The sequence below is a fragment of the Amphiprion ocellaris genome, chromosome 9, assembly GCF_022539595.1.
Source record: "Amphiprion ocellaris isolate individual 3 ecotype Okinawa chromosome 9, ASM2253959v1, whole genome shotgun sequence".
Taxonomy (NCBI): Eukaryota; Metazoa; Chordata; class Actinopteri; family Pomacentridae; genus Amphiprion; species Amphiprion ocellaris.
In genome coordinates, this window is record NC_072774.1 from 34,972,671 (window position 1) to 34,998,687 (window position 26,017).

The following is a 26,017-nucleotide window of genomic DNA, read 5'->3' on the forward strand; positions in this document are numbered from 1 at the left end:
AGGACAAATTTCAAATGTTTTTATTCCTGCTTTATTTGGTTTCTAAAGTGTGTGGAAATAACATACTAACAATATAGAAAAATATATTTGGTGGAAGAGGTCCAATTTTGCCACCAAGTGCAATCATATAAATGACAGCAACCTTGAATTTTACAATCACCACAATGGGGTAGGGGAGACATTGTGTAACTTTTGATCTACTCAACATATAAATGCAAATGACTCCTCATTGCAAACCTCTGGATGTCCTGTTTACATTGATACCAAATACCAGACATCAGTGATAGTCCATCTGCACATCTAGTACATGCAAAAGGGTTGCCAAGTAATTATGCTCCGGATATATGTACTACATACTTCAAATAGAACATATATACAGGTTGCATATATCATCTGTCTTATCATGCATGTATCAAATTGTGTGTTTTATGGTCCTTGTCCACCCCCACCACCTCTCTACCTCTAACCGTCTACCTCTACCCCTCTACCTCCCCCTCTTCCCCTCTACCTCTATCCCTCTATCTCTACCTCTCTACCTCTTCTGTCCCTCTCAACCCACCCGGCCAGCAGGCAGATGGGTCCCCCCACATAAAGAGCCGGGTTCTGCTCGAGGTTTTTTCCCTGTTAAAAGGGTGTTTTCCTTGCCACTGTTGCCTTTTGGCTTGCTCTGGGAGTCAGGAATATGGGTTCTGTAAAGCATCTAGAGACAATTTGACTATAATTGGTGCTATATAAATAAAATTGAATTGAAATTGAAAATTGAATTGCCTGTCCATGGAAAGTACAAAGTTTCCATACTCTACTGGTATATGGTCTGTTTATTCAATCACAGCCCCGTCATCAGAGGCAGTGCTCCACCATCAAGGACCATCTGGTGGGCCAAGACACAAGGCTCTGGGTCTCTGTCAAGCTGCCACCACGTGTCAAGCCTCCAGTCATTGTGATACTGCGCTTCAGACACTGTTCAATAAGAAGGTCTGTCAACAATTCTGCCCAAGGTCTGTCTGACCGTCGAGCTACATGCAACCCCTCACTGAAATGCTGGTTCACTTCTGGATTCTTATGTTTCAGTCTGGACATCTTCTGCAGGTAGATGTGAACACTCTTCAGGTACAGGTTTTGCCTAGAGGCTGCAAAATATGGTTGCATATCATGCAAACACTGTAGATGGAGACCCCAATATCCTGTCTGTTAAGCCTTTAGAAATCGTCGAAATATGTCAACCATCTCCATATACTGAAGCTGTAGCTTCTGAAGAGCATTCTTCTCTTGCTGGATCCTCTCACCAACTTCAGCCAGTGAGTCAATGTTTTGACCATCGATATCTGATGCCTCTCCATCGAAGAGCTTCTTCATGAGAGTAACTCCTGGAGATCAGCATTACCCACTTCTTCCCCAAACGTGAGGGAGCTGTCTTCTGCGGGATCTCTACCATCTGCTGGTGTTTCATGAGCCTTGTCTTGCTCTGAGTCTTGTTGTGGAACGTCTTGTTGTGAATCCCCTTGTGGAAAAACCGTGGTAAGTGCCTTTGCAGCCCACATGGTTGCAACATTAACACTAGTTAAGTGCTGCGTCAGAGAGGAGATGTCCTCTCACAACTTAAGACACTGCTTTGCCATGTCCAATAGTATTGTCTGCATAGACTACTGCGAGGAGCTCCTGTAGCACAAATCCTCCCATCAAGTGACCAATAGACCCAAAGAAACCCATCTGGTTGGTGGGTATTGTTAGGGAATTCTGCGATGTCAGGAGAGGAAATCAGGAGTCAAACTCAGAGACACTCTGGAGACTCAGATGGCTTATGTTGAGTATAAGGTTTACTGAATTCAGGAGAAAGGATACAGTGAGTAACAGTGATGTGAGCACTGGCAGCATCAGTTCTAAAGAGTCTCTCTAGCCTTGGGTACTTATATCGTTTGGAAGGCATGCCATGTTTATGTTACACTTCCAAATATGAAGACAGGACTGTTAACTCAGGCTCCATCTGGCCAAGAATACCACAATATAACCTTGTTTTCCTTACAAACAGTTGTCTTTCAGCCCTACGTTATCTTAGCAAGCATCTGTCTGTCTCAGGGTCGTATTAGGGACAGAGAAACCATAAACAGGTTTGTATCCTCAATTTAGGAGAATCATGAGTCAAGGGTGACATCTTGTAGAGTAATTTGGGGTGACTTGGTACCTACACTTGATTTAGGGTGACTGCAGTTGGCAGACACACCGGCATTTGGGATTTCATAAACTAACAGCTGAGGGGACACCTCAGTCATGAGAAAGTGAGTAATTTTTCCTTCACGGGTATGGGATGTTAAACATAAAACATTATGGATGGTAAGCATTCTGCCACAATATAAACCTACTTTTAAGTATCTATGAAAACTGCTGAGTCACCATATTTGAGAGAATTTATTGAACTAGGAGTTTGTTTGTTTTTTTTATTAAGAACTATCACCAGCAGTGTTTTAAAGCATTTTGATATTGATGTTAGTACTTTAAATACAATATTATTCGATCTACCTACTAAGGATGAATGTGTTTCTAACCTTTTTGCTATCCAAAATGCAATGCTGAATTTAACTGTGTTCCACCAAATATATTTTTCTATGTTTTTAATATGTTCATTTGACTTACAGAGAGAATAGAAAAAAGCACACGTGAAAACATTTGTAATTTGTCCTAGGTCTAACCATAAATTGCCTGGACTAAATTGCTGGAGGGTGGTAAAGCAAAATGAGCCCAAGGTCATATATGACAAAACGTAATCTAGTAATGGAGGTGCTCCAGAAGGTCTGTGAATGTTGAGCTGGAGTGAGTCCATTGTTTTAACAAGGAGGCAGGAAGAAAACAACGCAAAAGGCAGGGCACAGAACTGGCAGCACAACAAACAACAGTTAGGAACAGATGAATCATAAAGTGGCAAAATGTTCAGAGAGCCTGGGTCTAGACTGACTGGTAGGGGAATCTATGTTCCGGTGGAGGGTGTGGATTTGAACTGTAATAAACTACAGTAATAGTACAGTAATAAAGCAGTCCAAGGAATTATTCATCTGTCTGTCCATCTGTGGAATATGGATACAGTTGAAGATGCATTTTACTTTACTAATTTGAAATCCCTTAATACCACATTGCCGGTAGCCATCACCTCTTCCAGGAATCATAAGCAATTTCTAAGCATTCTAAGTTCACAGTGACTGCTACACCTTCTTGCCAGACTGGCCACATGTAGTCCTCTGCCCTGACCTAATATCCTTACCTGTGATTCTATCAGAGTTGTTATAATTCACCAGTCATATGTGTTGTGTCTCATATGGGTTTAAGACACACTCAGTTTGTGGTGTTGCTACTTCATGGGCCTTGTGAGGCCTCGCTTGTTACCATCATGTTTGTAGCAGCCACAGGGTAATTTTGGTTGACATTTTCTAGCGTTCACTGCGTAAAGTTAGCAACCAGTCGCTCCTTCAGGAAGATGATGCTGGGTTTGACTTGGTGCTGGTAGACCATGCCAGGCCTTTTCTTCACAATTTGATGTCTTCCTAGGTCTGCTGAGAAAATAGCAATGATCTGGGTTTCCACTTATCAAAGATTTAATATTTGCATCATGTAGAGATTTTATCCCTGTTTATCATTGATCAGTCATATGTTTTGCAAATCAATGTAAACAGTCACTCAAGCCTGGCCAATCATGTACCAATGTAAATAGTTCACTTGTTGCATACAAGTGTATTGAGATTTTTTTCTGCACTGTCTCCTCACATGGTGTCTTAAGGTAAGACTACGGCCAAAATGAGGTGGCTAGACAACTGGGTTTTGTGGTACACTCCTGGTACGCAGTGATAAGTACCAACAACTGGTTAAAGCAAAGACAAATGATGAACCTGTGACAGGGTCATGGGTGCCCAGAGCTCTCTGATGCCCAAGAGGGAAAAAAAGGCTTGGTCATGTAGTCTGATCCCAAATGAGAAATACTGCAGAACAAACTACTCAAAACAGAATCAGAATCAGAAAAAAGTTTACCAATGCATGTGGGGAAATTGCTTTGTAACAGTTTTTCAAATTTGTGGAAGTTGGTCAAGAATACAAGAAATATAAGAAAGAAAAAAGTACACAACGAAGCACTGGGTTCATAGTCTCGTGTAACAGAATGGATACTATCACACATGGCTACCAGGCTAGTAGAGGGATGTGAGAATGACCTGGGTATGTACAGTTAAATATGTGAATTGTACAAACATTAATTTACAGCAACTTGATGAGGGTTGCAGCATTTATTGTTAATAAAAGCAACATGCCCTCCACCGATTTCCTTGCTACTTTTTTATTCTTGTCTGTTTGGACTATCTAAAAATTGGGATCCAGAGTAATTCCTTTTGCCATGTGTCTGTGAAACACAGTACACTCATGGAAGCCCTCTTGATTCCACATCTGGATTGATTGTTCGTTCATCTTATTGTTCAGTAATGTCACATTGCCTGTGATGAGAAATGTGCCATATGGCTTATATTTCCTATTGTCCACCATCCCAATTCACTTAATAGTGGCTATGATGATTTTAGTATGTTTTTTGTAAATTGATTTTTGGGGATAAAGGGGAAGATAAAATGAGACGTCTTCTTTCTGCTCCCTTTCATTCTAGTTTGGAGAACCTTTGTATTTACATTAAATTTTTTTATTTTACAAATGAATGAAATAAAGAATAAATGAATGAATGAATGAATGAATGAAAGGTTTTCGCACAGAGCGATTCACAGTTTGTTGTGTAAAGAATCGTGCAGTTGCAGATTTGTTACAGTGAACATGTTGACCCCTATCTTCTGCCAAAACCGGTTACAATGGCCATATTAGCATCAGAACCTCACCATGTGCAAATGCAAGAAAGTGGCCTGGTCTTATGAGTCACATTTTTCTGCCTTCACGCCAGCAACAGCAGAGGCATTATGTTTTTTGGTTAGATGGAAACATCTGCCTGTACTCCTCCATAAATCCCAATTTCCTGCATGCAAAATCTATGGAAGACCAGAAGGGAGTTTCATCAAATCAGGCACATGAACTGATTCTATCTTTGGAGGTCAAAGGTCAAAGGCCACCCTGACCTCAACAAAGATATATAAACTGCAATCTCACTGGTTGCAAAAGGCATACAGCCAGAAGATGGTAATTCTAGACTTTCACACCATTTGTCTAGCCAAGTCCATGTGCATTGTTTACCTGGGGATGAGATGGCACTGTCTGCACCATGGAAAGAGGACAAGCTGGTGGAGATTGTGTGATGCTCTGGGCAATGTTCTGCTGGGAAACCAGATTTCAATCCTTGCATTCATGTTGATGTCACTTTGATGTGTATTGCATATGTAAACACTGTTTCAGATCATGTACATCCCTTCATAGCAAAAATGTTCCTTGAGGGCAGTGTCCACTCCCAGCAGGGTAACACTCCCCACCACACTGCATAAACGCTTAAGAAATGCTTTGGAGAACGAAACAGAGTTCAGATACCTGACCTTCAAATTGCCCAAATTCCTCCAGATCTCAATTTGATTGAGCATCTGATACAAGAGGTCTTGTAAAGGTCATGAAAAGAGCAGATTTGGTAGTGGAAAGGAAACCTACATAATATTACACACCTAGCTTTGATGTTGTGGCTGATTAGTGTATGCTAATCTAATATGCTATAATGTTAGCCTACTGTCTGCATATGATGTCCTATTGATATTGGTTAAGTTCTTTTATTTTTAGTTACTCTTCAAAGTTCTTCATAGATTGTACTGAATTAAGAAGACCCTGAAGCCCTGAGTTTTTCATCACCATATTTTTTAATGTCAGTAGTGGTCAGTGTCACTATACTAAAGCTAGCTGATTCTACTCGGGGTGGTAAAATCATCACAGTTTTCATTTTGGATTAAGGGATGCTGACAGGCTACATTTACATTATTATGTAAATATCTTAGTCAGCAAATGAATTCACTGCAGCTGACAGGCTAATGTTTCTGAACTGTTTTCAGACACAGAAATAAGCTGTTTGGAGACAAGATAAACAGGAAGCTAGTGCAGTATTTCCCTTTCCCAACAATACTAACTAATGACCACCCATATGAGCCAAGTTCTGCTCAAGGTTTCTTCCCATTAAGAGGGAGTTTTTTTCTTGCCACTGTCACCTTAGGGCTTACTCTGGAAGTTCAGGCATATGGGTTCTGTAAAGCGTCTTGAGACAGTTTGAATTGTAATTGGTGCTATATAAATTAAATTTAATTTAATTGAATTGTATACACAGTATTGAGTATTCTACAAATTCTCAAAAGAACTGTTCTAAATGCCATCTAACACCGTGGTTAGGTAAAGACGTCAATTTTAAAAATGAATGCTTATTTTTAAAGCCTTGGTAGATATAAATCCAAAGCTCAACAGGACTGCCATACTTGGCTTAGGTTACTAGTCAGTTACAGAGTCTTAGACACCACTACAGTGCTCATTGAAAGTTCCTACTTACCTTTACCCTCAGGGGGTAAAAAACTGATTGTACTTTACAATCTCCTCTCAGGGGTGCATTTCTAGACACAGATCTGGTCTTTTGTACCATAGTCCATAGGACAAAATAAAAACAAAATAAAACAAATCAGTAAAAACATAACCAAAAGTCTGATCAGATTTGTTCTCTTTGACTTTAATCAGGTGTTTCCAGACTGAAATTATTTTGATTTCCAAACTCTTATGTCAGCTTCTTGTGCTTACCATAGGTCATTTTGAGGATTTCAGAATATGGCATTTTTTTTATTAAATAAAACTAAACAAAAGTATTTAAGTGAGATGCTGAAAGAAATGGCAGTATTGGACATAATGGGAATTCAGGTACCTTACCAGGGCTACTTCAGTGTATCCAGTCCGTATGTGTCTTGAGCAGCAAGTCAACTCCAAAGTGAAGAGAACAATCCATTTTTTAAAACGCTTACTAAGGAAAAAAATCATTGTTGTGGTATTCAGCATCTTACTTTTTGCTCTCCATTGCCCAATGTTTCTTACTTGGCTGCACTGACATATGCAGTAATGTGATGAAACGATGCTAAAACATAAACATAACATTTAGTGATTTGTGCTCTAAATACTACTCTGTCAGTGTGAAATGTTGCACCTCTTCTTGTAAAGTCTGTTCTGAACAGAGACGCTTGAGGGATCTATTACATACCACTTTTGTATTTTCACACATTTCATTCAGATCAACAGTATCGCACATGCTGGTTTCCATGCCTCTGCAGTGGTGACAGCCAATGCTGGATGCATTATGCTTTTGGGCTGTCTGTCCCTCCCTTTCTCATTAACACAATGTATTTTGAATGTCTTAACAAATTTGGCAGAAGTTTTCACTTGGGCTTAAGGATGAACTCTTTATATTTTGGTGGTCATAGGTCACCGTTACTGTGACCTCATGTTTGCTCATTTTTGTGAACATTTTTATTGCATGTAGCACAAATGTTCTCTTGGAATCAAAGTGGAACCTATTAGAATCAGTGATCAAAGGTCACCATATAAAGCATCTTTTTGGCCATAAGTCAATAATTCATCATGGAACTATGACCAAATTCCACGCAAATGTCAAATACGATAAAATGATAAAGTGATGACAATTTGTTTTCAAAATGAATCAATGAAAGGTGAACTTGACTTGGGCTGGTATTTTTAGTTTTGATTTATTTTGCACTGGTTAGTTCAAATAAACAGCAGCTTCCAAACCGTCAATCACAACAATATGTAACGTTATATGATATATTCATGAAATATATATAACCAGATTTTCTATGATATATGTGTGTGTGTGTGGTTGTGTGTGTATTTCCTGTAAATGATGAGATTGAGCTGTGTCTCGCACTTGCTTTATGTGGCTGTTTGTCTTCTTGGTGGTTGTTTCTTATCTCTGAGCCTGTGGCTGCAGCAGTGTGGCAGAATATATGCCTCTTCACATTACACGCTCATACAGCCAATGAAACAGTCACATAAACACACAAATGCATGTGTGTGTAGCTGTGTGCCGAATAAACATTGTATTGTGCCACCCAATTCATATATAAATCTCTTCTCTCCCAATCTCTCTCTCTGCCTCCTTCTGTCACTCTGTGTCTTAGGCTCTCGCCATGGGGATGATGACAGAGTATTATCACTATATCTTCACCACACTGGTAAGCAGAGAAAGAGGCTGTACTGCGTGGTCGGTTTGTCATCAGTTTGTGCTCATAGTTCCATATTCCATATGAAGATTTGTTACATGCCCCAAAATTTGGTCAACAGCTATCATTCCTTTTTCCCTTTTATAGCCAATTTTCCCTCATATTGAAAACAGAAAAACAGAAATAGAAAATGCCAGCTGCCTACAGATTAGGCTGTAGCACCATATTAGTGATTATTCCTGATGTTTATACGGAGCACAGTGGGTAGACATAGCACAGGGTTTCTGTAGAAATTAGGACTTCCTACTGTGTTTTGGCTCTGTTGGTGGGAAGCATGAACAATCAAAGCTTGCACTAAGCCCAGTAGTGATTACTTCAATTACAACTCTTTTAATGATGTATTTAATAGTGTGGATGACAGGAAAATGTCATCATGGTCTCTTCTCATACCAAACATTTGTTTAAAGCACCACTTGCATTCCTGGCACATTTACAGCTGGCACACTTGTCATACAGACAGTCCATGTGGTCACAAATGTTGGGCTGCACATGGATGGTTCTCATGCACCCTTGCAGACTTGTGTGAATGATGACATGGAATACCATTTAATGTGGTTTCCAAGCCAAATAATATCACAGTGTTTTGCAACATTGCTTGTAAAGTTTTCCACTTCTTCTTTTACGGTGTTCTTTTTCCTCTTAGTCTGCTCTTCATCTTCCTCTGTCTTGTTCTTTTCTGTCTTGTTTATTTTGTCAGTTTCCTTCTTATCTTTTTTCTTCTGGTTCTGCTTGTTCAGGGAAAAAATGCTCTGGTTAATTGTACTTCTTCAAACTGATCATAATCGTATTGAGTGGAGCTAAGCTAAGGATGCAGCCACTGTGTCCACTCAAAATAGCAATGGGGGAAATGTTTTGGGGGAACATTTGCATGCAGAAAGGTGAGCACTGTCATTGAAATGTTTAGTTCACTGAAACAAACCAAACGCTCAGCAAAGCTTAAAATTTTCAGTGTGGTAGGTTGGAAGCCTGGGGGTTTTTGTTTGTTTGGATTAGGTGAAATGTCTATAACAACCTAAAAGAGTCCAGTCACTTTCTACTGAAGCTAGGACCTGCTGAAGCTACCGTTGACCTGGATTACTGAGAATCTACACAGACATGTTTTTGTTGTTCACTGTAGTGAAGAGCTTTAAAAACTTTGACATGTGGACAAGAGCAAGAGATCAAGGTTTCAACTATATAATTAGTGGACAACAGTAAATGGGGGTAATTGAGCTCTCTGCATCACTGAATTATCATTACTATGCATTTGGATCAAAGTATTTATTAGTTTTTAAGCATTTTAGAAAGTAAAAAAAACTACCATTGTATGGATGGATGAAAACTGAAAAAAATGATGTAACCAAACATAAGTGGTCACACCCCTTCCATGATTCCTATTTTGCTCAGTAAAGCTCTTATAATAAAAACTGACAAGTTTTAAACAGAGTGTACATTTATTTGTTTAAATACTGTACCAGATTACAAAAAACACATTCTGTTTTGGACCATTTTCCAAAATGGTGCAGCACCTTCCTGATAGAGGTTTTCACATTGTTGAGCTGAATCTCAGGACATGGGACCTAAATACTACACTTCCCAGAATGCACCAGCAGCAGCAAAGAGGTGCTTGACACCTGGTGTTTGACACCTAATCAGTCATCACTGATTTAGAGCACCTGGGAAGGACTGGAGGAAGCTCAAACAATCTTCAGAGGAGAGAGACACAAGGAAAGAACAAAGGAGATCCAAGTCCATTCATGGATTCATGGTTGGTGAAAGGTTTATCTGCTTTCTTGGTGTTCTGAAATGTTTCTTAATATGGTCAAGTTTATGTTAACTGCTGTGTGATTGGTTAATGAAAGCTGTAGCATTTACTTCATTGATTTTATGTCAAATGAGTTGAATTAAGATATTTTATTTTGAATTTAACTAAAGTAAAAAGATAGAATACATATATGTTCTGTTAAATGTTAAACTTTACTAAACTTTGCTAACATGTTAATTATATGTTATGCAATTTAAAAGGCTTAAAATGTTGACACTTAATTAGATTATTCATTATTTGCTTTAAAAGGTTTAAGTGATTGATTCATTTAAATGGTTAATATGCCAAGTTTTTGGTTCTGTGTTTGATGGTGTAAACTTTGTTTCTGTCTTTAAAGGTTTACAACCTATTGCAATATCTTGACCAACCAACTAAAAGGAAAATAAAAGTTTGAGTCGGAAATTTGAATTGAGTTGTTCTCGCGTCCTTTGGAGGCAAAGAGAGGTGGATTTGACACACATGATGGACAATGCATTGAAGTGTCTTGCATAATATTTATGTTTTGAAATGTTGATACTGTGTTGCATGTTCTCTTTTTGCTTTTAATGGCTCACTTCACATATTGGTACACCACTAACCAAGTTTTCAAGATTCAGGACTTGTTTATTGTTATTGCACACAAAACAAACAACAACAACAACAACTAGTGTTCTACCAGTCAGAGTGTAGTGCAAATAAAAATAATAACAAATATAAATAAATAACTATGAAAATGTATGTAAGAAATATAGGTTCAAAAGCTGCACAGTGAAATTAGTATTAAAGTGCATACTATCATTCACAGTGTATTAAGGTCATGTAGGGCTGTGCGGTTGGTTTGTTTCAGGTAACATGCTGGTATGGGGTTAGAGGTTGCACAGGTGTGTTGTGGGAATGTTAGTGGGACAGGACAAGGCACAGTCTCTTAATGATCGATACGGCTGATAAGAAATAGTTGTTTGGCAGCCTGCTGGATCTGGCAGAGATGCTTCTGTACCTCCTACCTAAAGGCAGGAGAGAAAACAAACAGTAGAATGCATGGTGAGGGTCTTTGATTATTGTGCAAGCTCTGCTAATCTAGCATGCTTGAAAAATCTCTACCTAGAATGGGAGAAGGGCAAAAATTATCTTACTGGCTGTTTTCCCTATATGGTTGTTGATGATCAGGTGCCCTGTTGTTGCCATACCAGGACGTGACGTTGTAGATAAGAAGGCTTTGAAGGGTATCCCTGTGGAAGGCGGTAAAGTGTGTGCTGGGGAGGCCTGTCTTTCTGAGTCTGCAGTGTTCGGAATTGCTATTGGCCTTTCTTGACAATGGTCGTGCTGTTGGTGGGGGAGTCCAGGTCATCTGGCAGGTACATGCCATGCTGACCCTGATTGTCTGCTGTCTCTGTCAGGAAGTTGAAGACCCTTTTGCAGGGACCAACATTCATGTCCAGCAACCTGAGCTTTTTGGCCAGCTGCTGTGGAATTAATGTGTTAAAAGCTGAGCTGAACATGATGAAAAGGAACCTGGATTGGGGTTTCTTTCTCTCCAGCTGTGACCGAGTGAGTTGCAATGTAGTCCTCTGTAGAACAGTGGCATCTGTATGCAAACTGTAGAGCAGTGGTTCCCAACCTGGGATCCACGCCCCCCCAGGGGGAGCGCCAGAGATCTGAGGGGCGGTGAGAAGCAGCTTATAGGGGGGGCTCCAAGCCAAACAGCTTGGGAACCACTGCTGTAGAGGATCTAAGTTTACAAGGTGGTGGGTATTGATGTTCTTCAAGAAAAGTCACTTGAGGCATTTCATCGCTATAGGGACGAGAGCTACAGAACAGAAGTCATTCATGCAGCCTGGGTTTGACTTCTTGGGTACAGGGATGCTGGTAGCCCTTTTGAGGTATGAGGCACTACTGCCTGGCTGAACAAGGTGTTAAAGATGCTCATCTTAACCTGTTCTGCAGAAGAAGGACTTGTAGCCGGATATATTCTGAAAAAACATGCCGCAAGTGACGTGCCTTAATTGTCCATGAAATGACTGTTAAGCTTCTGTCAGTCTCAATGAAAACAAACACACGGTATTCTCTCACCCTTGTGACTATCCAAAGTTTGATGTAATCCATCATCTGCCCAGAGGACAAATGTTTACCAAAGTGACTGCAGGAACTGCTGCCTATTTGGATTAGCAGTTAGCCTTCCTTGCACTTCTCTCTGCTTGCCCCACTTTTGCATCTTGTTGCAGAATGTACAGCATCCCTTCTCCAGCGCAGCTCTAGGCAGGGCCATGGTGGTCTCTGGTTCCTCTCAGAATCGCAGTCCAAACTTGCTCAACACAGTCGAGCAGTGGTCTTCGCAGTCAAACATTTTCTTATGACTATCCAAGAGACACTGTCGATCATACACGCATAATTGTAGCTCCACTCTCTCCACTCATTTTGGCAGATATAGATGAAGGTGGAGAAGCATTTGAAAGCACTGCACTGTTAAGATGAGCCACCACAATAATTTCTTCTGAAATAACCAGTGTATTGTGAAAGAAATATACATTTCTGCCAACCAAGAGCAAATGGTGACAACAGTACTTGGCATAAGCCTTATGAAATAGCAGTGGGGTAATGGGCAATCAGTCCCACTTGGTATCAAATTTGTGCCGTCCACATTTCTTGCTAAGAATAGTGAAAAATAGCAGTGAATGGTTTTGTTTGCTTGTTTATGCCATATATTATTTCCTTAGTATTTTAATTTCTAGCCTTTCCACCATTTCATAGGTTTCCATGAATGTTCCTCATGACTTAATTCAGACACCTCCCCACAGTACTGCAGAGCGTGTATGCATGTGATATTTGTAATTTAGCTGAGATTAAAAGACTCTAAGTGATGTATAAATAGCAATGCAATACCAAAGACTAAAGCTAAACTAAAAGCATATTTAACAAGTCTGTAAATAACTTTATATATGATTTACTAGACACTAAAAATTTTGTCCATGTGTGACAATATTCTCACTAATACTTAACCAGCAGTAAAAGAATAGTGTGACTTTTAAATCCTGATCGATCCTGTCTCCATGTCAGGGTTAATTTATAATTATAACCAAGTCAGGAAATTATTGCAGTTGTTTCATGCATAAATGTGTACAACGGTGTTGCTTTGGATGCATTCATGTGAATCCTGCCTCTGTCTGGTGCTGCAGGTATTTTATAAAACTCAGAGTAAAGACTCTTAACACCAGCTGGAAGCAACAAAAAAAGTACATAACATGACTTGCCACTACCACCTAGCATGATCCTGTCTCCATTTTAAGGGATAATTACTATTCACAAGGAATTAAGGAACAAAGTTACCAGTGCTGTTATTTTGTGTGCCAAAAAGCTTACAGCTGTCTTGCTTTAGAGACACTTATGTAGATTCTGCAGCTATCTGATGCTGCAGGTATTTAATAAACTCATTATTAAGAACCAGACCATCAATGGGATGTGCACAATTGTTTGTTAAGTGAGAATGTAAGTGTGATACTGATTAGAGGTAAGATGGGTGGCTGCTGTGTGGGGAAAGCTTCATTGGCGACCAGCTGCAGCTCCTGGTCTTGCAGACCCCACCTAAAAGAAAGAGAAAAGAAACAAAAGAGAGGCAGAAAAAGAAGGAGGCAAGGTGGGGCAGGCAAATGAAAAGAAATCGGTATACAGGGCAAGCAGGCATTTATAGATGTAGGACAGGAAAGGGAGTGTTTCAGTTCAGGTGTGTTTCTGCTTGTTTAGAAGCAGAAACACACTTTTTTTTTTTTTTTTCCCCCTGAAGTTTTTCAGCTAAAACAATTCCCCTCCATTTCACTGGCAAGGGCCACACTACTATTGAAATGCATGTGATTGTTTATTGAGTGTAAATATAAGTGTGATTTATTAGAGGTAAGGTAAGGGTCTGTGGTGTGGGGAAGACTTGTTAAGGAACAGCAGCAGCTCCCATGTTGGCAGACTTCAAGAATGGAAAGAATGTGCAGATCGTGAGGGTTGGCTTTTTTCCTCCTACCTTTATTAATCTCATATGCCAATCGCATATTGCAAGCGCAGGGTCAGCCATGGTATGGCGCCCCTGGAGCAGGAAGGGTTAAGGGCCTTGCTCAAGGGCTGCAACAGTGGTCGCATCAGGGTTTGAACCTCTGACCTTCAGATCAGTAGTCCAGAAACTTGACCGTTGCACCAATCAGCATGGATGTGAGGTTAATTTGTTTGCGAAGACACATGACCTATCACTTTTGGAGAAGAAGAAGCCTTTATTTGTTTTTATTTTAGTCAGAGGGGAAAGTCATTTACTTGAAATCCACCAATTGTGTCAAAATGACTAGTCAAAGATGCAATCAGAACCTTTCCAGAAGCCAGTGGATGGCCACCAAAAGCACGCAGTTTTGGTGAAACTGGAAAAGGGACATTTATCCAAATATTAGCATTGCTGTATATATATATATATATATATATGTATGTATATATATATATATATATATATATATATATATATATATATATATATATATATATATATATATATATATATATATATCCATCCATCCATCCATCCATCCATCCATCTTCTACCGCTGATCCGGGTCGGGTCGCGGGGGCAGCAGCTTTAGGAGGGAAGGCCAGACCTCCCTCTCCCCGGCCACATCATCTAGCTCCTCCCGGGGGACCCCAAGGCGTTCCCAGGCCAGCTGGGAGACATAGTCTCTCCAGCCTGTCCTGGGTCTTCCCCGGGGCCTCCTCCCAGTGGGACGTGCCCTAAACACCTCACCAGGGAGGCGTCCGGGGGGCATCCTAATTAGATGCCCGAGCCACCTCATCTGGCTCCTCTCTACGCGGAGGAGCAGCGGCTCTACTCTGAGATCCTCCCGGATGGCCGAGCTTCTCACCCTATCTCTAAGGGAGAGCCCAGCCACCCTGCAGAGGAAACTCATTTCAGCCGCTTGTACCCGCGATCTTGTTCTTTCGGTCACTACCCAAAGCTCGTGACCATAGGTGAGGGTAGGAACGTAGATCGACCGGTAAATTGAGAGCTTCGCCTTTCGGCTCAGCTCCCTCTTTACCACGACGGACCTGTACAGCGTCCGCATTACTGCGGAGGCCGTGGCAATCCGCCGGTCGATCTCTCGCTCCATCCTTCCCTCACTCGTGAACAAGACCCCGAGGTACTTAAACTCCTCCACTTGGGGCAGGACCTCATCCCTGACCCGGAGAGTGCACTCCACCCTTTTCCGGCTGAGGACCATGGACTCGGATTTGGAGGTGCTGATCCTCATCCCGACCGCTTCACACTCGGCTGCGAACCGATCCAGTGAGAGTTGGAGGTCCTGGCATGATGAAGCCAAAAGGACCACATCATCCGCGAAAAGCAGTGACGGAATCCTGAGGTCACCAAACCGGACCCCCTCAACACCCTGGCTGCGCCTAGATATTCTGTCCATAAAAATTATGAACAGAATCGGTGACAAAGGGCAGCCCTGGCGGAGTCCAACTCTCACTGGAAACGAGTTCGACTTATTGCCAGAGATGCGGACCAAGCTCTGGCACCGGTCATACAGGGAACGGACAGCCTGTATTAGGTGGTCCGTTACCCCGTACTCCCGGAGCACTCCCCAGAGGGTTCCCCGAGGGACACGGTCGAAAGCCTTCTCCAGATCCACAAAACACATGTGGACTGGTTGGGCAAACTCCCATGCACCCTCAAGGACCTTACTGAGGGTGTAGAGCTGGTCCACAGTTCCACGGCCGGGACGAAAACCACATTGCTCCTCCTGAATCCGAGGTTCGACTATCCGGCGGACCCTCCTCTCCAGTACCCCTGAATAGACCTTCCCGGGGAGGCTGAGGAGTGTGATCCCCCTATAGTTGGAACACACCCTCCGGTCCCCCTTTTTAAAAAGAGGGACCACCACCCCAGTCTGCCAATCCAGAGGCACTGCCCCCGATGTCCACGCGATGTTGCAGAGGCGTGTCAACCAGGACAGCCCCACAACATCCAGGGCCTTGAGGAACTCCGGGCGGATCTCATCCACCCCCGGGGCCCTGCCACCGAGGAGCTTTTTAACTACCTCGGCGACTTCGACCCCAGAGATGGGAGAATCTACCCCCGAGACCCCAGGCCCCGCTTCTGAATCAGAAGGCGTGTCGGTGGGATTGAGGAGGTCTTCGAAGTACTCCCCCCACCGATTCACAACGTCCCGAGTTGAGGTCAGCAGCGCACCATCCCCACTATACACAGTGTTGACAGTGCACCGCTTTCCCCCCCGAGACGCCGGATGGTGGACCAGAATCTCTTCGAAGCCGTCCGGAAGTCGTTTTCCATGGCCTCGCCAAACTCTTCCCATACCCGAGTTTTTGCCTCGGCAACAGCCGCAGCTGCAGCCCGCTTGGCCAGCCGATACCTGTCAGCTGCCTCCGGAGTCCCACAGGCCAAAAAGGCCCGATAGGACTCCTTCTTCAGCTTGACGGCATCCCTTACCGCCGGTGTCCACCAACGGGTTCGGGGATTGCCGCCGCGACAGGCACCGACCACCTTACGGCCACAGCAACGATCGGCCGCCTCAGCAATGGAGGCACAGAACATGGTCCACTCGGACTCAATGTCCCCCACCTCCCTCGGGACATGGTTGAAGCTTGACCGGAGGTTTTCAATTGAATTTAGATCTGGTGATTGAGCAGGTCAAGGGATGGTCCCAATGTTCTGGTTCTCCATCCAGGCTATAACTGACCTTGCCGTGTGGCAAGGGGCATTGCCTTGTTGAAAAATCCAGTCATGGAGGCAGGAAAGACTTTTCCAGCTGATGGAAGAAGACTGTTTTCAAGAGTAGCCCTGTACACGACTTGATTCATTAGTGCTTCACACAACTGCATTCACCCTGTTCCACCCATACCGAAACGACCCCAGATCATCACTGATCCACCCCTAAGTTTTACTGTAAGGGCAAGACAGTCGGGTTTGTAGGCTTCTCCACGCTTCCTCTGAACCAGTAAGTTGGCTGGAGTGGGCATCAATGGAAAATTGGATTCATCACTGAAGAGAACCTGAGCCCAATCATCAACAGTCCAATCCTTATGATCCCCAGCAATGAATAACCAGGCTTTCCTCTGTCTTTCTTTTACGAAGGGCTTCCTCCGTGCCCTGTGTGACTTCAGACCAGCTTCAAGAAGTCGATTTCCAACTATCCTTGCCGAACAAGTCAAATTTCTCGACAGTGTCCACTCGTTTTTAAGGTCCCTGGAGGCCTGACGATGATTCCTGACAGGAACGGATGAGTGCTCGGTCATCTTGTGAGGTAGAAAGACATTTCCTGCTGTGACCAGCTAGCAATTTGGTAGTACCATGTTCAACTTCATTTTCCTTGGTGTAAATCAATTCAATTCAATTTTATTTATATAGCACCAATTACAGTTCAAATTGTCTCAAGACACTTTACAGAACCCGTATGCCTGAACCCCCAGAGTAAGCCCTAAGGCGACAGTGGCAAGAAAAAATTCCCTTTGAATAGAAAGAAACCTTGAGCAGAACCTGGCTCTATATATGGGGGGACCTATGTGTCTGCTGGCCGGCAGGTTGAGAGGGACAGAAGAGGTAGAGAGGATGGGGGAAAGGGAAGGGATGGGAGAAGAGGAGGGGTGGGGAACAAGGAACATATAACACACAATTGGATATATGCATGATGAGCTAGATGATACAAAGTACAAGCTAACACTGTATGTACACACACACACACACACACACGTGGACAAAATTGTTGGTACCACTCGGTTAATGAAAGAAAAACCCACAATGGTCACAGAAATAATTTGAATCTGACAAAAGTAATATTAGCAGAGAGAACAGTCTGTGGCTGGGGTGGGTGGGCTCACTCGCAATCTTCCTGGCCTTTAACCTGCAGCGTTTGTTGTAAATGTCCTGCAAGTTGGGTTCTGATGGTCCACTCAGCTGAGCGGACCACCCTCCTCAGGGCCAAGATGTACTGCTGGGTGCTGCTGCTCATCCAGGTGGTGATGCTCCCAGCCAAAACACTCTCAATGGTGCAGGTGCAGAAGTTCATGAGCAACTTGAGAGGGAGCTTGAAGTCCCTTAGGCATCTGAGGTGGTAGAGATGCTGTCGAGCTTACTTCACCAGTGTTGGTGTGACAGGGCCACATCAGGCCCTGCGTGATGGTAACACTTAGGTACTTGAAGCTCTCCACTCTGTCCACCTTTGCCCCGCTGATCCTGAGTGGATGGTATGCCCTCTGCTGCTTCTTGCTGTAGTCCACAATCAGCTCCTTGGTCTTGCTGACATTCAGGAGGAGGCTGTTGTCTCTGCACCAGTCCTCCAGATGGGTGATCTCCATCAAATAGTCCTCCTCATTGTTGTTGGAGATCAGACCCACCACTGCTGTGTCGTCAGCAAACTTAATGATGATGTTAAGAGTCTGATGTGTCATTAGTCATTAGTGTACAGTGAGTACAGCAGAGCGTTCAGAGTGGGACAGGTGTTGTCCCACTCGAACCACCTGTGGTCTGGTGGTCAAAAAGCTGTAGACCCACCTGCACAGGGAGGAGGTGAGTCCAAGGTCCTGCAGCTTAGTGACCAGTCTGGAGGGAATTATGGTGTTGAATGCTGAAGTTCACGAACAGCATTCACGCATAATTCCCCTTCCTAGTGTCCAGGTGGGCCAGGACTGTGTGTAGCAGATGGTTGATGGCATCCTCTGTGGATCTATTGGGCCGGTATGCAACTGTAGGGGCTCTAGGGAGGCAGGTAGGGAGGAGGTGATGAAGTGTGGAACCAGTCTTTCAAAACATTTCATCACCACAGAGGTAAGGGCAATGGTCACTGGTCATTCAGACAGCTGGGCTTGACTTTCTTGGGAACCGGAATAATGACAGACTGCTTACAGCACCTGGGGATGATGCACTGGGAGAACAAGAGGTTGAATATTTCTGTGAACACCACTGCAAGCTGGTTGGCACAGACTTTCAGGACACGGCCTGTATAACCGTCAGGTCCTGCAGCCTTCTTGATATTCACGCGTTGAAACATCAACCTCACGTCATGCTCCGTCACGGTGTATGTCTCCTCCTCACCGCCGGGCAGCATGTACACCTCTTTGCTGGGAGCCTTGAAGCACGCATGAAAGTTGTTGCGTTTGTTGACCAGAGAGATGTCAGCACTCACCATGGGCATTGGTGTTGCTTTATAGTCCGTCACAGTTTTTAGTCCCTGCCATAGTCCCCTGATGTTCCTCTGCTGCAGCTGTGACTCTAGCTTCTTCTCGTGTTTGAGCTCCCTCATGGCTCTGTGGACACTGTACATCGTGGTCCGGTAAAGTCCCATGTCTCCGGTGGCGAGTCCTGTGTTGTAGGTGGCAGTGCGGGACTTCAGAGCGTCACAGAAGCCTTTATTCATCCACCGCTTCTGGTTGGGAAACTCCCTGATGGTTCTTTTGGGGATAGTGTCCTCCACTAGTTTCCCAATAAATCCCGCAACCATCCCCGTAAACATGCTGATGTCATCACCAGAGCTGTGCTCAAACATTTCCCAGTCCGCTGTCTCCAAGGTGTCCTGCAGGGCGGCCTCTGATTGGTCAGACCATCACGTCACTTCTCTCTCTGCCGGGGCTGTTCACTTCAGCCACTGCTTGTACCTTGGAAGAAGGAGAACGGAGGCATGGTCTGACCTGCTGAATGGCGGTTGAGTCTTTGCTGCATAGCCGTCTCTGAAGGGAGAAGAACAGTGGTCCAAAGTTTGGTCTCGTCTGGTGGGGAAGGTAATGTGCTGGCGTAGTTCCGGCTTCACCTTCCTCAGGTTGGCACTGTTAAAATCCCCAGCCACGATGAGGGCAGCTTCCCAGCGGTTAGCCTGGTAGCTGGAGTTAGTCTCATGTAGCTCGGCTAATGCAGCATCTGTGTCCGCCTGCAGGTGAATGTAGATCGCACTGAGTAATGGAGGTGAAGTCCAGAGGTAGGTAGAAAGGCCGGCAGTTGAGGGTTAAAAGTTCCAGGCTGGGTGAGTAGGACTTTGAGACATAAAAAACATCTCTGCACCAGTTGTTGTTGGTCATGAGACAGACCCCTCCACCTTTAGACTTTCCCAACTCAGTTGTTCTGTCCAAACGATGAACTGTGAAGAACTTCGCTGGTTGAATGGCATGGTCTGGGATCATGGGGGTCAGCCATGTCTCCGTGAGGCAGATGATGTTGTAGTTTCTTGTGTCCTTCTGGTACTGTATCCTGGCTCTGAGCTCGTCCAGCTTGTTGTCCAAGGATTGGACGTTTTCGAGCAGGATACTCGGTAGTGGTGGCAGAATGGTGTGCTCGTAGCCTCAGCCTGTTCCTAATGCCGACTCGTTTCCCCCGGGGCCTGTTTTGCTGCCGGCGTCCTTTGTTGTTGTTGGAGGGGCCCAGCAGGATCTCGCTGGGCCAGGACACATCGGCAGTTCAAGTCCGCGAATATGGTGATAAACTAATATTCACCAGTGTGTCTCTGTTGTATTTGATACGACCAGGACACAACATGATGAATGCTGTGCTAAACATTAAATAACAATTAAAAAAAAAAAAAAAAGTTGTAGTGGCGCTGGAGCAGGTACGACAGTGGCTGCACTCACCGGCGCCATCTTGGAGTGTTGGAGTGTTATGATGTAAGGCTCTGGCATTAAATATACCACATATATAGCTGGTAGTAAAATTCAAACAGTGTGTAGATGAGCATATCAAGTATAGTGAGGGCGATGCGATGCAGAGTAGATTGGTGGAAATGGGCAGCTGGAAGCAGTGGGCTGGAGGAAGCTCAGCAGCAGCATCCTACAGTGGACATCATGGAGACTAAGCCAGTTGGTGGGACAGCAACCATAGATGAGAAGCATCCAGCTCTGGGACCATGGACACTCTGAAGAAGGACACAGAGAGAAACAGAGTGAATGCAATGCAAGAACTGTATATATAATAAATACACAGGTAATTAGAGAAGGGATCAATGCATCAAGAGAGGTCCCCCAGCAGCCTAGGCCTATAGCAGCGTAACTAGGGGGCATAACTAAGGGACATTGAAGAAGAAGTCAGTTGAGCACATGCAGACTTCAGCTGACCCCCTCAGTCACCCCTAACAATAAGATTTGCCAAAAAAGAAGGATTTCAGCGTGGTCTTAAAAATAGAGAGGGTGTCTGCCTCCCAGAACCAAACTGGGAGCTGGTTCCACAGGAGAGGTGACTGATAACTGAAGGCTCTGCCCCCCATTCTACTTTTAGAAATTCTGGGAGCAACAAGTAAGCCTGCAGTCTGAGAGCGAAGAGTTCTGCTAGGATAATATGGTACTATCAGGTCTTTAAGATACAATGGAGATTGGTTGTTAAGAGCTTTGTGTGTCAGAAGAAGGATTTTGAATTCTATTCTAGATTTCACAGGAAGCCAATGAAGAGAAGCCAATATAAGAGAAATATGATCTCTCTTGCTAACTCCTGTCAGTACTCTGGCTGCAGTGTTTTGGATCAACTGCAGGTGTTTCAGAGAGTTATTGGGACATCCTGATAGTAAGGAATTACAATAGTCAAGCCTGGAAGTAACAAATGCATGGATTAGTTTTTCTGCATCACTCTGAAATCAGGATCCTGATTTTTACAATATTTCTCAGGTGAAAAAAAAGGAAATTCTACAGATTTGTTTTATGCGCGAGTTAAAAGGACATGTCCTGGTCAAAGATAACGAGATTCCTCACAGTAATACTGGGGACCAAGGTAACACTGTCCAGAATAACTACATGCTTTGAAAGTGAGTTTCTGAGAAGTTTGGGGCCAAATACAATGACTTCAGTCTTGTTTGAATTTAGCAGTAGGAAATTACAGGTCATCCAGGTCTTTATGTCCTCAAGACAATCTTGCAGCCTGGCTAGCTGATTAGTTTCATCTGACTTCATAGATAAATGCAACTGAGGGTCGTCAGCATAACGATGGAAATTAATACACTGCTTCCTAATAATATTGCCTAAGGGAAGCATGTATAATGTGAACAGTATCAGTTGTAAGACAGAACCCTGAGGAACTCCATGATTAACCCTAGTATGCTCACTGTTGACATGCACAAAATGTAACCTGTCTAAAAAAATAGGATTTAAACCAGTCCAGTACTGTCCCTTTAATGCCAATAGAATGTTTCTGGTCGCTGTAATAAAAGTTTATGGTTGATGGTGTCAAATGCTGCACTAAGATCCAACAAAAGTATAGAGTACCAGTCCATTATCTGACACTATGAGAAGGTCATTAGTAACTTTCACCAGAGCTGTTTCTGTGCTATGATGCACTCTGAAGCCTGACTGAAACTCTTCAAACAAGCTATTCCTTTGTAAATGTTCACATAATAGATTTGCAACCATTCTCTCCAGAAGTTTAGAGAGAAATGGGAGGTTGGATATAGGTCTATAGTTGGCTAAAACATCTGAATCAAGACTAGGCTTTTTAGTAAGGGTCTGATTACAGCAACCTTTAAAGCCTGTGGTACATAACCTGTTACTAGAGAGAAACTGATCAAATCTAACATTGAATAACTAATTAAAAGTACAGCCTCCTTGAACAGTCTAGTTGGGATAGGGTCTAAAAGACATATCAATGGCTTCGATGAAGAAACTATTGAAATGAGTTCAGAGAGATGTATAGGAGTGAACAATTCTAATGTCCATCTGGTCTTACAGACAATTCTAAAGCAACTGAACTCGATGATACATCTGTGACAGTTGTAGGAAGGGCGAACAAAGTTATGAACAGCTGTCTTGGAGATCTTCAATTTTTTTTCGCTACCAGTCCCTCACTTGTGCCAATTTCCAGCAGTGCCAAGATGGCTGCCTTTGTGGCGTCATGTAATTCTTTGTTTTAGGCATAATGTGAGAGCTGACAACTTCTGGTTTGGGCTATTCCTTGAATGTCAGCAGGGAACTACTCTAGGCCTTAGCATGTGCAGTGCTGCTTATTACATGAAATGGCCTTTTATATACCCTGGGAATACAATTCAGCCTAAGCATGTCAAATAGGACAAAGTGTCAGCTGCATTTTTCATCATGTTCATTGTATTCTTCAGGTAATATACCTTCAGTGGTACCAGACATTAAAATGAACTAGAAATTGAAGAAAACAAGGATGGTCTCGTAATTTTTTCCATTACTTTGTTTGAAAGGAACATAATGCATGATTGTTTTTTTGTGCGAAAGACATGTGTCTTAATGATTCCATTATAGACTATTAAGAGTTTTAGGAGCCATTTGAAATTCAAGACGTCCTGATATATATGATTTTTACAAGCATCCCTGTAGAGCTGAAAGTCAATTGGGTGGGACAGTTAGTCATGGTAGAGAAAGGTGACAGCACTCAGATCACAAGGACTGCTGCCAAAGTAGAATTTACATTAGATAAACTCCACAGTACAGTTGTGTCCAAAATTGAGTTTGTGGGTGATGTGACTCTGAGCAAGTGAGAAATGAAACATTTATATCCTTTTATAGGCTATGAAACTGGTAATTCAGCCCAAATTAAAGGTTATTGCTGCTTGAGGTGGTGGAATAGTAGAAGACTAGCATCTCCATGCTTGTCCAAGTAAGCAATTGCTCAAAGTGTGAGCAGTAAGGTTGTTGTGGTTGGGGAAGGAGTCAGTGAAACTGGCATCTTGGTCCCAGAAATTTTGGTGGAAAGTTCACATGCCGAGGGCAGGGAAAGAAACCAGCATCCCAGTACCAGAAATGTAAGCAGCAGACTGTTGATGAGGGGTATATATATATACACCTTTTGGCCCAATAGAGGCACAACACAGTAAAACAATCAAGTAGTTTATTGTTCATGAGATTTAAAGGCTGATACAATGGTATGGGAAAGTTTGGGCACCCCTGATAATTTTCAAGATTTTCCTTTATAAATCACTGGTTATTCAGATCAGCAATTTCAGTTAAATATATCACATAGCAGACGAACACAGTGATATTTGACAAGTGAAATGAAGTTTATAGGATTTACAGAAAGTGTGCAATAATTATTTAAACAAAAGTAGGCAGGTGCATAAATTTGGGCACCCCAACAGAAAAATTACATCAATATTTAGTAGATCCTCCTTTTGCAGAAATAACAGCCTCTAAACGCTTCCTATAGCTTCCAATGAGGGTCTGGATTCTGGTTGAAGGTATTTTTGACCATTGTTCTTTACAAAACATCGCCAGTTCAGTCAGGTTTGATGGTTTCCAAGCATGGACAGCCCGCTTTAAATCACACCACAGATTTTCAATAATATTCAGGTCTGGGGACTGAGATGGCCATTCCAGAATGTTGTACTGTCCCTCTGCATGAATGCCTTAGTACAATTTGAGCAGTGTTTAGGGTCGTTGTCTTATTGAAGTATCCAGCCCGGCGCAACTTCAACTTTGTCACTGATTCTTGAACATTGTTTGCAAGAATCTGCTGATACTGACTGGAATCCATGCGACCTTCAACAAGATTGCCAGTACCTGCACTGGCCACACAGCCCCACAGCATGATGGAACCACCACCAAATTTTACTGTGGGTAGCAAGTGTTTGTCTTGGAATGCTGTGTTCTTCATCCGCCATGCATGCTTCATCCCCTTATGTCCAAATAACTCAATTTTAACTTCATCAGTCCACAGCACCTTATTCCAAAATGAAGCTGGCTTGTCCAAATGTGCTTTAGCATACCTCCAGCGACTCTGTTTGTGGCATGTGTGCATTAAAGACTTCTTCTGCATTACTCTCCTATACAGCATCCCCTTGTGCAAAGTTCGCTGAATAGTAGAACGATGCACAGTGACACCATCTGCAGCAAGATCATGTTGTAGGTCTTTGGAGCTGGTCTGTGGGTTGAGTTTGACTGTTCTCACCATCCTTCGCCTCTGCTTATCTGAGATTTTTCTTGGCTGCCAGTCCAGGTCTTAACTAGAACTGTGCCTGTGGTCTTCCATTTCCTCACTATGTTCCTCACAGTGGAAACTGACAGCTGAAATCTCTGAGCTAGCTTTTTGTATCCTTCCCCTAAACCATGATGTTGAACAGTCTTTGCTTTCAGGTCATTTGACAGTTGTTTTGAGGCTCCCATGCTGCCACTCTTCAGAGAAGATGCAAAGAGGAGAACAACTTGCAATTGGCCACCTTAAATACCCTTTCTCATGATTGGCTTCACCTGTGTATGTAGGTCAAGGGTCAGTGAGCTTACCAAACAAATTTTGTGTTCCAATAATTAGTGCTAAAGGTATTGAAATCAATAAAACAACAAGGGTGCCCAAATTTATGCACCTTCCTACTTTTGTTTAAATAATTATTGCACACTTTCTGTAAATCCTATAAACTTCATTTCACTTGTCAAATATCACTGTGTTCGTCTGCTATATGATATATTTAATTGAAATTGCTGATCCGAACAATCAGTGATTTATAAAGGAAAATCTTGAAAATTATCAGGGGTGCCCAAACTTTTACATACCACTGTAAATGTCTTTCTATTACGGCACTTCACATGCTTTCTTTCATGATTTTCTCTTCTTTTCATGTCAACCTTGCAACAGATGGTGAGAGTCGGGGCTCTCCACTTGATGCGATCATTAACCATAGAACTCCATTCTTCCATAGAATCCCTCAAGCCTGGGGAGGCTACAGAATGATGAAGGGTATAGGGGCTAGTGAAATTGGCATTCCGTTGCTAGAATGAAAGACAGCTATTGTTGAAGTGAAGGATAGAGGCAAGTGAAATTGGCATACAGGTTCTAGAAATGCGAGTCGGGGTCATGCCAGTCTCTTCATATTTTTGGGCAGCAGCCTCTGGATCTTTAATTGCAGACTGAAGTATGTCACACTTAAACTTGCTGAGGGAAATGAGATGATTATTGGGTAGAAACCATTTGAAGGCCCTTGATGTGAAAATGAACAATTCAAGGGCTGGATGATTACGGAGTGTGTATTTTGGTGCTGGGATGTTGATGTTGATCAAAAGTGATCACTGTTGCAGAAGGTGCAAATGTGCTGGTATCTGCACTGAAACTGTCTGAGAATCT

General features: G+C 43.0%; 1 protein-coding gene across 2 annotated transcripts in view; it reads left to right on the forward strand.

The window, feature by feature from the left end:
• grik2 (glutamate receptor, ionotropic, kainate 2) overlaps positions 1 to 26,017 on the forward strand; it is a 384,084-nt gene that overhangs the window by 156,112 nt on the left and 201,955 nt on the right. For both annotated transcript variants that reach the window (XM_055013796.1, XM_055013797.1), the window contains exon 6: positions 8,112 to 8,165. In XM_055013796.1, the coding sequence (XP_054869771.1) occupies positions 8,112 to 8,165 (54 nt within the window). The remainder of the gene's footprint in view (positions 1 to 8,111; positions 8,166 to 26,017) is intronic.